The sequence below is a fragment of the Danio rerio genome, chromosome 18 (assembly GCF_052040795.2).
Source record: "Danio rerio strain M-AB ecotype USA chromosome 18, GRCz13ab, whole genome shotgun sequence".
Classification (NCBI taxonomy): Eukaryota; Metazoa; Chordata; class Actinopteri; order Cypriniformes; family Danionidae; genus Danio; species Danio rerio.
Window position 1 is genome coordinate 27,442,501 of NC_141038.1, and position 16,371 is coordinate 27,458,871.

General features: G+C 34.6%; 2 protein-coding genes across 5 annotated transcripts in view; both read right to left on the minus strand.

The window, feature by feature from the left end:
* LOC147839744 (uncharacterized) overlaps positions 1–16,371 on the minus strand; it is a 512,229-nt gene that overhangs the window by 476,857 nt on the left and 19,001 nt on the right. The window lies entirely within an intron of this gene.
* The window catches only part of sema4ba (sema domain, immunoglobulin domain (Ig), transmembrane domain (TM) and short cytoplasmic domain, (semaphorin) 4Ba), a 160,450-nt gene that overhangs the window by 72,112 nt on the left and 71,967 nt on the right, over positions 1–16,371 (minus strand). For 2 of the 4 annotated variants that reach the window (XM_087292621.1, XM_087292620.1), the window contains exon 2: positions 4,418–4,757. In XM_087292621.1, coding sequence (XP_087148747.1) covers positions 4,418–4,532 — 115 coding nt within the window. In that variant the 5' untranslated portion in view covers positions 4,533–4,757. 4 annotated transcript variants of the gene reach the window in all.

Here is a 16,371-nt window from a genome sequence, read left to right on the forward strand (position 1 = left end):
GAAGTTCATGGCTCTGAGTAACCAGCATGTTTTAAAATATTATCTTTGTGTTAAAAAAAAAAAAAAAACAAAGTTATAAAACCGAATGAGGGAGAGTAAATGACGAGGTATTTTTCATTTGTGGGTGAACTATCCCTTTAACAGTTCATTGGCAGTAATTGGAGCCATTTAAACAGTACAGTACTGAAGTATTTGTATATTTTAAGTGTGAGACAAAAACAGAAATCTAATATAAATACAGATCCACTATTGCAGTGTTTATTTGAACTCACCGTCTGCATATCTTCAGTTCACCAAAGGAATCATGAGAGTTAGGTAACGGCCTCAAAAATCAATGCTGCCTTAAGGTTGAACGTGGCTGGATAAACTTGACCAGGCAATTTACTCAACTAGTCCTGTATACACTGAACGGTTCATTGGCAGTTATTTGAGCCATTTAAACAAAACAGAAGCATTTGTTTATTGTAACTCTGAGCCTAATTAAGAAATCAACTATAAATACAGAATCACTATTGCACCGTTTATTTGGACTCACTGTCTGCATATCTTCAGTTCCCTAATGGAATTATGCACGTCTGGTAATGGCCTAAAAACTGCTGAAAGCAAGTTACATTTTTGAGCAAATTTACAGATTAAATTTATAGGACAGGGACAGGAAACTTTTTATTCGTTCAAGATATTTGCTATTAAAGTGAGTGAGAGTGTGTACAGAGTCAGAGACATGCCAGAGCACACTTCAACAGAGAGAATAAGCAGGATTCCTTGTGGTGTTGGACAGACAGATGAGAAACACCAGTGGAAAGAGCAGCTGCATTCTTTCATACAATACAACGTGATCCTGAGGACAACATAACAACAGACTGCAAAGTGGGTGCAAAATTGCTTTTGGGCTGTAGAAAGAGCTTAGAATTATGAATGCAAAAGGCAAAAAGTATACGATGAGAGGATAAGTAATACAGTAGATGAGGCAAAAAAAAAGTTTAGAAGTAAAGATATATGAAGAGAAGAATTAAAATAAAGAGATCAAATGAAACGAAGTGTCAAGAAAACACAACAAAACAAGAGGAAAGAGGAAAAAAGAAGACAAAATGAGACAACACATAAATTTAAACAAGGGACAAAATGAGAAAACAAAATGATAGGAAGAAAAGACTAGACAAAACAAAAAGAGAAGACAAGACAACATTTAAAGATGAGACAAAATAAAAACAACAAGACAAATGAAAGAAAATAAGAAAAAGTCAAGAGATTGTTTTGGGAGACACATTTAATAAAAAAAGACAAGAAGAGAAAAAATAATCAGACAAAATGAGAAGAGTCAAGTTGAAAAGATGATAAAAAGTAAAATGAGGAGATTAAATGAAATGAGAAGACAAAAAAGAAAAGTCAGAATGAGAATTCAAGTCAAGATGACAAGACAAAATTAGAAAATGACTACAAAAGATGACAAAATGACAAGATAAACTGAGAAAAGACAAGACAATATGACAAAAGATGAGACAAAACAAGAAGCCAAGATGAGAAGATTTAAAATAAGACAAAAATGAAAATGGATGAAATGAGAAGACAAACAGAAGACATTAGAAAATGAGACCAAATCAGAGAAAAGACGTGTTAAAATGAGAAGAGACTAAAAGAGAAGAGCTGGTAAAACAGGAATAGAAAAAGAAAAGACAAGACAAAGCAGGAATTAAACAAGACCCAATGATAAGAAAGGTTTTGAAGAAGTCTTCTTATTTTCTCTTCATTGGGAGTTCATTGTATATTTTGGGTGGTGGACAAGACCTCCATGCAGGTAGACCCTCAAAAGAGGTAGTCAGCATGTTCAGACAGGTTTACTGGAACTTCCATCACAACCTGAGCCCGTTTAAATAAAACAGAGATGTAAACATGAAACATATGCGAAGCTGGGGAGCATTTCAGAAAACCATTGTTAGCCAAGGTTGCAGGTTCCATCATTACAAACATAGTTCGTTGATTTGGTGTTTACCAAATCAATCATTGCATAGAACAATCACAAACTGTGTCGCAAATTTGTGCGCTTGAATGCTAGAGGCTCTATACCTCTAGAGCTGTAGTAAGAAGGATAGTTCCTAGTTGTTCTATGTCCAGGAATCCCTCTATGCCCTATTAAACGTTCCAACATTTAAATGACAAAAAAACATTAAGGTCACTTCTCTTATAAGTGTATAATTTGCTTTCAAAGTGTTTTTACAGTTCAGTTTTAGCAATGTTTATATTGACTATTGCCTTCCCTTCGTAGTGCAATTTGAAATTATGTATGCTATTTTGAACACAGCTGTGGCTCATGGCAAAATCTATAGGTGAACTATTTTTTAAAAGCCAAATTTACATCTCCAAAGATTGTGGAAACAAAAATATATAGCATACAGTACAATTTTTTTAAATTTTTATTTTTTTTTTATAGTGGGTTATTTATTACGGAATGTATCTGTACTGTAGGACTATATGACATGAGCCTGTTGGTTAGAACATCTCTGCAGTGGTTTAAATGTCAAATTGTGCTTAAAAATAAATAAATAGAATAAATAAAATTAATAAACAATATCCAACAACATTATTATTCTTATTGTTTTTATTAAGTAGGATTTTTTATTTCTTAATAAATAACTTAATAATTATTTTAAATAATTTCTTAATAATTATTTCAATTAATATGGTAAACGAGTGCATGTTTTTTAAAAAAACAATATTGGATTTATTTTAATGAGTGTATGTGTAAAACATAAACAAAAAATTTCCAGGAAAAAAAAATGGGGTTTTTCACTGAAGAAGTAGTTACTCCACCCCATTTAGAGCGTCATTACGGACGTTTTACGTTATAACTAATGGGGTTCAAACAATGCATCTGCAACAAAGCAACTACAGTTTTATGAAACATTAATCGTTACATCGTTCTTTTCCCAAGCGATGCATCATTCTATGATAGTTCAGTTACATCGTTGTTTGGGAAACGCACCCCTGGTGAATACACTGCAAAGAAATTAGTTTTGTGTTTTTTTTTTTTTTGTCCAAATATCTAACAATTCTTAAATTAAGAAGCATTTTATAGACAAGCAAAACATATTGTCTTGTTTTCAGAAAGAATATGTCAGGCTTTGCTTCAAAATATGAGTTTTTTTTTATTCATTCATTCATTTTCTTTTCAACTTAGTCCCTTTATTAATCCGGGTTGCCACAGCGGAATAAACCATCAACTTATCCAGCACATGTTTTACACAGCGGATGCCCTTCCAGCCGCAACCCATCTCTGGGAAAGAGTTTTTCTTCAAAATAAGTTAATTTATCTGGCAATGGAGTAAGCTGTATTTAGCTTGTTTTAAGGAAAAAAATCTATTAATTTTAACTAATTTGTACTGAAAACAGGACAATATTTTTACTTGTCAAGAAAATGCTTCTTGATAAATTTTTTTTTTTTTTTTTAGATATCTGGACTAGAAACAAGACAAAAACTGTACGTAAGAAAAGCATTGTTTTGCAGTGTATACAGTATGTTTATATGAATCTAAACATTTATCCACCATGACGAAGACACAGTAGACAAATACAGCAAATTTACAACCTCTGTCTCTAAACAAGAACAATTAGTAGACTTGGAAACAACAAATAAATAGCCTCATCTGTATATCTGACCAAATACGCAACAGCAACATACGATTTCATTTATCAAATGAGAAACATCCCCATGTCACACTCCACAACTTGAACAAAACCAAGCTTTTGTCTTAAAAGGCGTCAACATTCTCCATCACAAAAGACTTTGTACCTTGGTGATGAAAACCACCATCTAACACAATCAATACTGCCATAGTAACTTAATAAAGCCACAATGTGTGTGTTTACAGACTCACTGTGCCTTTTCTCCGCACAATTCACCGCAGCCTGCAAAAACATGAATGGACGCACCCAAAAGCGCCTGCGATTCACGCGAGAGGAAGTGGTCTGCCTTTAACATGACAGATGTTATGTTACAGACACTGCTAAGGGATCATATTGAACGAGAGGAGACGTATTATGCTGTTGAAGAGTAATGACACTCCTCAGAAATTGAAAATAGACTCTTTGTTGTTCTGACATGGGGATGCGTGTGCATGTCACACATTGTGTTCGTAATGCTACGGTGGTTATGTAAGCCTAGTAATCCACCTCCATACAAACATGCCTGAGGCCAGCTTGAACCAATCAGCCCTCGATATCTGCTTTCTGTTTATCAACACTTCAGCAAGTGTTACTGTCCATGGGAGATGACAGGGTCTTCAGCCCGTAGCTCTCGAAGAGCTCTCAAGTCGACTCCACATCAGCCTTTATTTATAGTCTCCCATAGCAGTCGGCACTTTTATGCACTTTCAGTAAATGGACAGAGTGAGTTGTGCATGCGCTTGTCTTGTGCACTTACTGTAAGAGAAGCTGAGGCGAGGGGTGACGTCGTCTTCTGCTGATTGACACCGTCCGACCAGGAGGACGTTGAGGAGGAACAGGAAAAAGACACGTGTCATGTTTAGTGTCCACATTTTGTGACTCTAGATTTTCGGGCTCTCATGAAGATCTTTTTTTTACAGTTTCTTTTTCTTCTACTCCTCAAGCTCCTGAAAAGCAGGGCTGTGTGTTGAGGATTTGGGGTCACCTTCACAGGGCCTCACAATGGTGGATTTCTACCAAGAATTGAGTCCTCAAGGACAGCGGTACAGCACAAATCAGTCTCCATGAGACTCCCACAATGTGTTGTGTTCAGCAATCTGGAACAAAAAAGACACAAAAATGTCACATTAAGATGAGATAAAACATTAAATTATTAGTGGGAAATGTTTCATAAAAAATGTACTTTTTTGCATTCTTAGTAGTCAGCAAATGTGAATTGATATTATTAGTTAGGACTGACCCTGGTTTGCTGGTTTTATATATTACACTAGGCCGCTACACCTCTTGTGTTGTACAGGTTTGTTTTTTTTTAACAATAGCAACAATATGGGTTCAAATGTCCAAAAATCATTAGGAAATTAAGTAAAGATCATCCTCCATTGTTATTTTTTGTGAATATCATACTGTAGTTATTTCAAAATAATTTATGATTAGTAATGTCCATTACGAATAACTTATTTTGGACAACTTTAAAGGTGATTTCCTTAATATTTCGTTTTTTTAGCACCCTTAGATTCCACATTTTTAAAATAGTTGTCCTATCCTAAGTGTTGGGAAAAAAGTAATAAATTACAATCTGTAGTCACTTAAAAAAAAAAAAAAAAAAAGTAACTAAATGTGTTAGTTACATTTTAGGGACGCAATGTGAATATATATGTGCTATGTTATCTTACTGTAATTTGAATTTTTACTTTTTTTAAAGAGATAAAGTAGATGTAAAATTGTTATATATTACTTTATACCCAACACTTAAACCATACATCAATGGGAAGCTTATTAAATCAGCTGTCTTTTTATGTTTAAATCTCAATAAAAAAGACACTTATTACTGGTTTTATGGTCCAAGGTATAGTTATAATGATAATACATGTTTTTACACTTCTAAATACAGGTGAATAAGAAATCTAAAATGGGTCACACTTTATTTTGATGGTCCGTTTGTTGAATTTAAGTTACATTGCATATGCATGCCAACTAATTCTCATTATAATATAAGTAGGCTGTTAGGTTGGGGTTAGGGTTAGAGTTAGTGTAAGGTGACATGTACTTGCAGAGTTACTTATAGTCAGTTAAATGTCTGGTGAAGGAGCAGTATCAACAGATATTGAGCAGACAGTCTACTAATACTCAATTGGAACATCCAAATAAAGTGTTACTGTTAAATGTTTAGAATTTTCCCACCTTTGACCACTTCCAGAAGAAGCTGTAAACACTTTTGAACAAATATCCAAAGTTTAGAGTACACAATAAAGATGACCTAATCTCCACCTAATGAAGTCAATTCTAAACATTTTGGGATATGTCGTATGTTTAGAAATGGGTTAAAACACCCAGCGTAAAATGAGAATGCACCACTGAACCAAAAGGCATTTTATTTCCAAGTGTAAATGTAAATCTAGTTTGTTTAAGCCACTTGTCAAAGTTGATTTCCCAGCCTAGCCAAGCTGACGCTGGTATAGCTTGCAGGCAAAAAAGTAAAAAAAGTGCTCAAAACTCCTTTTAAACTGACAAAAAGTTTCAACTTAATTAAGGCCACATGTATAGAGTTCATTTTACAAGCGTTTATCTATTTTTAAATGAACCAAACATCCTCTTCACGCTACGCTAAACCTATAACACAGTGTGAGCGAGTCCCTAGTTCACGCTTGGTAGCACCAGGAGACGTGGGAGTTCAAACCAGCCGTCTCCTACCTGTGCGCTTGAGTCTCCGTGTGGGGTTATATCTCTGAAAATCATCAGCAAAGATTTGGGTTGTGCCAAGCATTGGCGCATGAATGAGAGTATGTAGCCCTAAGGGACACAGATTTACACAATATTTGCTCACCTCTTAGCAGGACTCTTTGTCTGTGTTTAATCAGTGCTAAACTGCAACGCTGGGTCTAAGTTTGCAGAAAAGTGTCCTGTTTAACTTTGGAACTAGTATTTCATTACAACTAGAATGGCCATAGTGGTCATTGTTTTACATTCAAAGCTTCTATTGAGATTAGGATTTGAATGTCTATTGTCATATTTTATAAAGTTATTACCCTACAAATAGCCTTTGATAATACTCCATGTGAATGAGTTATTACCCACCAAACAATTTTGTGTTTAATAGATGTCTAATAGACATCTAAATGTAGCCAGCTTGGCTAAAACAAGGCTAAACTTGGGCTGTCAGCTAAAATCTAATAGACATCTAAGAATAGACTAAAACTAGACTAGTTGTCAAATAGACAGATTTTACATGTGTAGTCATTTATTTCTGTTTATTTGAATTGTTTTGGCCTATTCTTTGGTGTCTATAAGATTTTCACTGACAGCCCAAGTTTAGCCTTGCTGTTTTAGCCAAGATGACTATATTTAGATGTCTATTAGATATCTATTAGACATCTTTAAAAAACAAAAAATGCTTGCTGGGTAGACCGCATGTGAAATTTTGCACATCATTTTGTCCAGCAAGTAGGAGAGCAAGGTTTTTCACTGCACTGAATATGTTGTTTTAAAAGACATATTTGAGGTAAAGTTATGTTTTCGCTATCGAAATTTAATGTTTTTGTTATCAGCAAGTTGCTAGACAACAGATGCATTCATTTTTAAAGCCAGAGAATCCTGTAAGTAGTGGACACTAAAATACATGCTGTCAAATTGACCGCTATGGCCATTCAAGGTAGAAATAGTAAAAACTTAATTGTGTTTTGTCAGTTTTAGCAAAACAAGCAATGTTTTTAATTCCTTACATTTATATATCGTCTTTCTGGACACTCAAAGTGCTTTACACATTTTTTGGGGGGGTATCTCCACATCCTACAGTGAATAGTCCAGACTGCTGAACGAATCACTGGCACTACCCTTTCTACACTTCAAGAACTGTACTCTTCCAGTGTGAGTAAAATGGCTCCCAATATCTTTGGACACCTCGCACCCAGCACACTACTTGTTCGAACTGTTACCGTCTGGTCGGCGCTTCAGAGCACCAAGCACAAAAACACTGGAAAAGTTTCTTTTCTCAGGCCATCTACCTCTTGAACAGTTAAATATTCCCCAATGTGCAATAAATGTGCAATAATTTCTCATACACACTTGTACACAGCACCTAATAACCTGTATATTTATAACAAATCAGTACATACAATTCAACCTCCAGATTTTTTGACTAACTGCATCTCTGTTTATTATTTTATCGTATTTCTTTTTATCCATATTTAATTTTTGTTGTCACTTGTCACTTTATGTACAGTGGAAGCTTCTGTAGCCAAAACAAAGTCATGTGTGTGTGAAGCACACTTGGCAATTAAATTTATTCCGATTCTGATTCTGATCCACCACCAGTGTGGATGATGTCTACAAAGTTTAACAAACTAGCATTGAAAGCCCTGCACTGCTGGGTTTAAGGCAGTTATTAGCAACTAACTATTGCTCGATCAACCAATAACATAACAGACCATGCTGCTGCAATAGCATATGTTGACGGCAACAATAACCAGACTGAACCAACATGAATACTCGCTCTGACGTAAACCAGCATTCTCAGTAGGGTGAAATGTAGATAAAGCAATAAATAAGTGCTTTTTGGAAGCGATTATATTGTCAATGGAAAGTCCTACATTGTGTGTTTACTTGTGGGCTTACAAAGTTTAAAGAACAGTTGACCCCACTTTACCATAATCACCCACAGTGATCATCCTTCATTGAGTTCTCTTCCATAAATCGCTGTTCTGAGAACCAATATTCAACATGAAGTCATAAAATGTATAATTCCAGCCCCCTGCTAAGATGAACTCATTTGCTCCCATTTAGATAAGGCATACGTGGAGTTTAACTGCCTGGCAAATGAAATGGACTGTAAATAAGTTGAAAAGCTCTGCACGTGATATGTGATCTCTAGTTACAACACAGAACCCTGTCATCAGCCCATCATGTCAGTGGGCGAACACTTAAGTGGTTTCCATTACTCTGGCTATATGGACGAGCCTTTTAAGCACAACCACAAAGCTAATCCAATTGCAATTCCCATTTAGGTTTAAGATTTAATATCAGTGTCAAATGTGTATGCTTTATTTTTATGAACTGCCAACAGTAAAGGGCTAACAAATGGAGTGTGGTGAAAATTAATATTGGTGGAGCGGAAAAGGGAGTCTTGGTTTCGCTAGACTTCTAAATGAAGCATATGTCTAAAACATTAATCCCACAAATACATCAAATGGTATAGGGTGAAATTGTTTGGTTTAATTAGGTAGCTACAAGTTGTAGTGAGCGACATCAGAGTTTTTAGATGAATCTTAGGATGTCTTTACAAATTGTCACCTTGGAATTATAATATTGTAGTAGCGTTGTGAATGATTTTGAGATATTGAGCTTCAAAGTTTTTGCATTCCATATAACAAAAATATGTGGGAACAGAAGAACAGTTCTCTTTTATATATTAACATGACAGAGACCCTAAATGTACTCTAAATGTAAATGATCAAAATTTTCTTAAATTTGCTTATTGGGGTAAAAAAAAAAAAAAAAAAAAAAGACAAACACAGATAAACTTTTAATTCTAAAAAGGCATTTTCTGCTTGGAATTATAAGATTATATGTGGTCAATCATTAATTGAAGTATGACTTTTCAAAATAAATAGATAGAATAAATAAATCAGTCTGTTTATTAATTTAATTGTAAAAATTAAAATTGGTGTTGTAATGATATGTTGATGTTTGAGAAAAGTACTTTTTTGATTTCTTGGACATTTATTTAATGTTTTAGGATGAATATTGTTTTCTTGTTTAATTTAGGCATACAAAGCTTTGCTAAATATTTTATCTAGTGCAGGTGTTAATTTTATGTAACTAATATGGTAATAGTATTGTTGTAATTAAGACCCGTTAATTAAATTAGGTATTTGCCTTTCAAGGCTTAATACCAAATTTAAAGTCTTTAAAAGAAATGAGAAAATGAGCAAATCTGTTGTTTAACAAAGCTTAATAAACACTGAAAAATGTTTTACTGACTATATACACAAATAAAAATATTTCACATTAAATATATTACATTTTTAACAATGGAGCAGTCTTATGGAATGACAAAGAAATGTAAACATCACATAATGTAAATAAGTTGTTATTTGAATAATTAAATTTTGACAAAAATGTCAGATAGAACCTTATAATTCTACGGTGACGAAATGTGTAGATAGTTTGCTTTGTTTTGATCTGGAAATCAGTTTGTTGTAATGTTGGATTTTCTAAGTTTGGTTCGTGTTTAAAAAAGCTTAAAGTACTTCAAAAATGTCCAAGTGCTCTAAGGTATGTTTGTGCAATTAGTCACATGTTTAAAATGTTCCTGTCATTGGTTAAAATGTGCCTGCATCTACTAATAATCTGGACTAAGGAAGAAAACACTCAATGTTTCAAATAAAAAAAATCTCCAAAAGCCCCTAGCAGAACAATCTACTTTATATACAGTTGAAGTCAACTCCACTCTTGTTATTTTATAAAATATTTTTTAAGACTCTCCAAGTTTATTAGAGGGAGGATTTTTTTAACAAAACTTTTAATGACTAATTACAAATAACCAATTTCTTAGTGAACTTACCCAGCAAACTTATCCAGCATCAACTCCTTCCAGCTGCAACTCAGTACTGGAAAACACCCATACACTTTTACATGCACACTCATAGACTACCGCCAATTTACCTTACTCTATTCACCTATTGCGCATGTCTTTGGACTTTGGGGAAAGTGGAGCAACCGGAAGAAACCAATGCAAACATGATGAGAACATGCAAACTCCACACAGAAATGCCAGTTGATCCAGTCAGGACTCGACCAGCAACCTTCTTGCTGTAATGTAAAAGTGCTAACAATTGAGCTACCGTGTCGCCCTTATGATGACATTATACAATTTTTTAAAGGTATATACAAGATCCTAGTAGCTTAAAGTGCAATTTAAAGCCTAAACTGTGATAATAAGGTTAAAGTTAGGTTAATTATGCAATTTATTTAACAGTGGTTTGTTCTGAAACCAATATTGAACTTAATTCATAAAAAAGACTTTTTCCAAAGAAAACAATACTAAAGAAAATGCTGTGAAAACGTCCTTCCTTCATTAAACAGCACCTGGGAAATATTTGCAAAAGTATTCAAATTTTACTGGAGCCTTCAAATATAGAGTAGATATACAGTTGGAGTCAGAATTATTAGCCCCTCTTTGATTTATTTATATTTTTAAATATTTCCCAAATGATGTTTAACAAAGCAAGGACATTTTCACAGTATTTCTGATCATATTTTTTCTTCTGGAGAAAGTCTTATTTGTTTAATTTCAGCCAGAAAAATAAGCTGATTTAATTTTTTATAAAACATTTTAAAATCAAATTTATTAGCCCCTTTAAGCTATATATATTTTTTGATAGTCTACAGAACAAAGCATTGTTACACAATAGCTTGCCTAATTACCCTAACCTGCCTAGTTAACCTAGTTAAGCCTTTAAATGTCACTTTAAGCTATATAGAAGTGTCTTGAAAAATAGCTAGTCAAATATTAATTACTGTCATCATGGCAAAGATAAAAATAAATCAGTTATTAGAAATGAGTTATTAAAACTGTTTAGAAATGTGTTGAAAAAATATTTCCGTTAAACAAAAAATGGGGACTTCAACTGTATATAGACACATATGGGCCTGTAACAGTCCTAATGCCCATCACTATCACATCTATTCATGCTTTAAATAAAAGCTTCAAAATTGCGCCAATTTGGCATCAAGCTTTAATAGTGATACTGCAGGCTGATTTACTGTACAACTGCCAAAACAACAAGGATGCTTTGCTCTATTATAGACAACAGAGTGCACGACACTAGCTGACAGTTGTCCCTGAATGAAAAAGAAGACAGAAACAAGGCTACTTTTCCATCTGGAGCATGACAGACCTTGGACTCCCACAGGGAAGATTCACGTCCCAGTTGGGAAACTGCTGCTTGTTTAAACAGAATCTCAAAATTATTTCTGCACAGCATGAAGAGATAAACCGATTTCAAGTGAATGTGTTTTAGGTTTTAACAGTTGATCTTCCGAGGAACTACTGAATCATTGATGATTGTGGGTTATCGACATCACACATGTCCTAAAGGCACAAAACACTCAACTACATGATGTCTGAAAATGACTGATTTGTCACAATTTAAGCAAATATGAAAATGTTAAGGGACGAACAACATATGGCACAAAGTGGAATCAAGTCTCAAGCAAGACACTGCAAATTCAATCTGAACTACACTCTCAAATACAGAAGTATACAGTGATGAGCTGAAACAATTTGATTAATCAATATCACTTATTATTGGTCAACAAGGCCCTCATATTAGGGTATTAACAACTTACATAAGCAAACAAGCAGTTCTCATAGTCACTCTAGAGATCTGAGCAACTTTGACATGGGCCATATTATAACAAAGAATCTCTGAAAAGGCAGAGCTTGTGGGTTGCTCCTGGTCTTCAATGATTAAAATTCACCAGCTGTGGTTGAGTGCCCACAGCTCATAGGTCCAGAAGGGCAACTGATACTATCCCAGGCAAGATAATGTAGACTACAAACATTTTTTTCAGGAATGGGCAAAAGAACAATATTAAAGCTGAAAGGTGATGCCCTGGCCTTCTTTAATTGAGACTGTGTGGGATGTGCTTGAACCAACATATGGAGTTTTTCCCAAACATTGTTATCATAGTTTGATACAATTTGAACTCTGTTAGTTAGATTGCAGACAATGGAGTGGTATGCTAAATTTAAAAAAAAATGTAAGATAATGTCAGATTATTACTGAAAAAAACAAAAAAAAACAAAAACATCTGACTGCTTCGATGATTGGCTCTATGTTAAATAGTTTTATTATGCAGATTCTCTTACATCACTTTGGGGTTTTAGCATGAAACTAAAGTATGAACTCTATGCACATACAGTGGTTCAAAATTCCTGACAAACAGATGCAGCCATTAGAATGCCTCAGCCTACATTTTTGCTAAATGTATAATACGTTGCCTCAGGTTCGTGTTAATGCATGTTTGACAATTATGGCCCGTTTCCACTAAGTGATTTGGTAAGCTTTTATGGCTGCTTCCACTGTCAAAAGGTACCAAAAAGCAAACCCGTACTACTTTTTGGGTACTCTTTGCAAAGGGTACCTAGCACAACAAGAGGATACCAAAAGGCGGAGAAAGACGCACAGCTGAACGCTATTGGTTTACCGTAGAACGTCACTAGCGCACACAAGTAGGAGAATGAAAACAAAGAACCGCTATTTTAAAATACACAGCCGAGACATTACATCGTAACATTATATACATTTAATATCAAGCCATGGTCGACTAGAGCTCAAACAAACCTTGAGATCGTCTTGATAAACAGCCACAAAGCCAAGAACAAAATCTGCCATATCTTGTTTTTGTTTTACGAGGCCATCTAAAAGTGCGAGCAGTTTCACTTTCTCCAGAGAGCTCGCGTGCACTCACTTTGCATCTATGTTTGAAATAAACTTCTTAACATGATAATAATAACGTGCGTGTGATTGCTTCTGATATCTGATCCTTTCAGAAATGAACACACCTGAGAGTGAAGTGCAAAAAAACAAAGGAGAAATTAGAAAAAACAAATGAGCAAATTATATTTTCAGCAACCTAAAAAACGAACAAACTGCCATGGTTAGCTATTATCATCGCCTTTTGGACTATTATGAACTTGCAATGATGGAATTACTTTTCTAACAAGTTGTTACATGTGCTGGTGAGGATTAAAGACATATATGAGGTTTGCACTGGCTGTGAGCTATGTGTTGTGTGGTGTTTTTGAAGCCAAATAAGAACTAAATATATGCTGTGTGCAGTTTTCCAGTAATTGGTAACATTTCTGAGACTGTAAGTGCCTGCATGTGTTATATATCACGTTAATTGTATTTTATAATTGCAGACGTTACAGTAGACTATTTTTATCATTGATCTGCAGTTAGAATTAAATCATGTTCAAAGAAAGGTTAGTCATGAACATTTATACACAAGTATTTAAGTGTCTAAAGCCTTTGTTTAGTGAGAAGTGCTTCTCATATGATATATGAATGACCCGTACAGCTTTACTTTGACATTTCTTCGAGAATGATCTCGACTGAAACCATTGGTACCTGTTTGGCAGTGGAAACGCAAGCCTGATAAAGGTGACTTGTACCGACCCGTACTGTATTGTACCACTCAGTGGAAACGGGCCATTACACTATTTAACTATTTAACATACTGTCTTGTCAGAAAATTGGTTAATTCTTATGATTTAATTTGTATGAAAAAATATTGCTCCCAAACCCCACACCTAACCCTACCCCTCATTTGGGTATGAGAAAATCATTCTAAAATTTACTAATGAGGCCATTCAAAATAATATACCTGTCAAATTATAAACTGGCATGACATTACATTGGAAATACTTTTCTTATGGAATGTTCCATTGTACATTACATATACATATCCTTCTTGTCCACAACTTACAGATCACCAAGACAACCATTGACCTAAACCCTTCGCTAAATTCAACCAATAGTGTTTTCAATGGCAAATGTAGAAGAAATGTACATTGCAACCACATAGTTTTACCTTGATTTTACATTGCTTTTATGCCTATTGTACTTTATCAAACCAGAGTGCCCTGCATCTGAAGTACAACATCATAATAAATAAAAGTTGTAATTCCAACCACTCAAGTCAGGAAACACTGAATCATTGAAATATATTGTTAACGACAGCATTTCAGATCCAATCCAAGCTCATGCTTTTACCATGATTTTACACTGCCTTTTTTTGCATTAGGTTTACCTGGTTTCTAGAACCATCCTTTGCCTGACTCAATCCCAGTCTGATCTGGTCCACTTTCCCAAGTCTAACGCTGTATATGGTGAGCTACTATGCAAACTGGTCATATCAGAAAAGCATCCACACGGAGACAATCGGTCAGCAATAGCTCGAAAAGGTATTGAAGTTGTTGGTGATGTTAAACCTCTCCATATTGTAATGCTCCTTATTTTATATACAAAATGCAGCCAAATGTACCCCCTAGGCACAAATTTCTCAGTTCTCATAATTTAGCCCTGGGCGCATATTCCCAATGAGTCTGTGTTGTTAAGATCATAATTGGCTAACAATGGTTTTAAAAAACATACTCCAGTTCAAAATTTAATTAAATTCACCTTGCAAACCTTGCAGGATCTGCTAATGCATTTCTGAAGGTCTTGTAGAGTTTACGCCTCTGTGGGCCTGCGATGTTTTGGTAGCACATGGCAGACCAACAGCACATTTGTTAATGTTATGTGTTATTTTTCTCACAATACCACCAGAATACCCTACACATAAACTTTTTTTTGCATTGGCTACAGTGTTATACAGCCTTCAGATAAGGGATATGTTTAAAAGGTCACACTCGTGCTACTCGTCCATATGCTGGGGTTGGTATGTGTCCTGCTCTGGTCAAGGCTGTGGCTTCATCCATATTGGTGTAGGAGACTCGTTTACCAAGCATTAGCCTTTCTAGCGCTGGGAACACTGGAGCGACATCCCGGTTGACCAATGGCAGTGTGATCTCATTAATTTCAAGTTTTGACAGCAAGAGGATAAATGCTGCAGAGGCACATAAGGATCTGAAGTAGGACACTGAAGGTCTCTCCGTCATAGAGATATACTGTAATGCACGTTTCTCTTTCTCTCTAGTGTTAGTTACAAGGATTGGAAGCTATAAATCATTTCAATTCTAAATCTCAAAGGTGAATGACTACAATCCCAAAATCCTAAAATTAATGACACTAGTGAACAAAAGTGATGTTTAAATGTTAATCATTCAAGTAAAACTAATGGTAAAACATAGTTTCTCTATTTTAAACACGTGAAATCTTTTATTACACTTTATTGAAAGATATAATTCTCGCTATTATTAAACCATTAACTATGACTTTTGCTTCAATAAACTCTAATAGTTATTAAGGTAGTGGTTTGGTTTAGGTACTGAGTAGAATTAGACATGTAGAAGTAGATCATGCAGCACATGTACATTTAAAATAGAAATAAGCAGCCAATATCTTAATAATAGGCAGGTAATTAGCCTCTCATTAATAGAAGTGTTACCAAAATCTTTTAGTAGGTTTTGTTAGTGGGTCAATCTCTGTTAGAAAGTAAAACGATTGATATACTTAATTTTATTTGTAATTTAAAAACAAATTTCTTGGCTGTGTCTGAGACTACAGTTCTCTAAACTACTTTTTTTTTTCTCCTGACAAAAAAAAAAAAGAAAAAACATTAATGGGATTAAAATTAGAAGGCAAATGGTTTACATCATCATTAAGCTGGAAACTTTCATCCACAGACCACAAAATAATTACAAATGATGGCAAACATTAACAAATACATAAATAATCAGTCAGCGCCCAGTAAATAATTCTGTGTCCTCTCAGAACTCGAGCCAAATGTGACTGAGGCATCACATGTCACTTCCTGTCTGTCATAAAAATAGAAATGGTTTACTACAGAAACAGCTGTCCAGATTATCAGGTTTGTCACAAGGGATAAAATTATCTGGAAGCAAAGCCAAAGGACTATTGCTTTCCTTTTGTTTAGTATGCATTAGTATTTTCATCAACCAAATGAAGGATACAATTAATAAAAAGCAACATAAAACACAAAAATTTTTACATGGCAACAAAGTAGGACATTTAAAGCACTAAA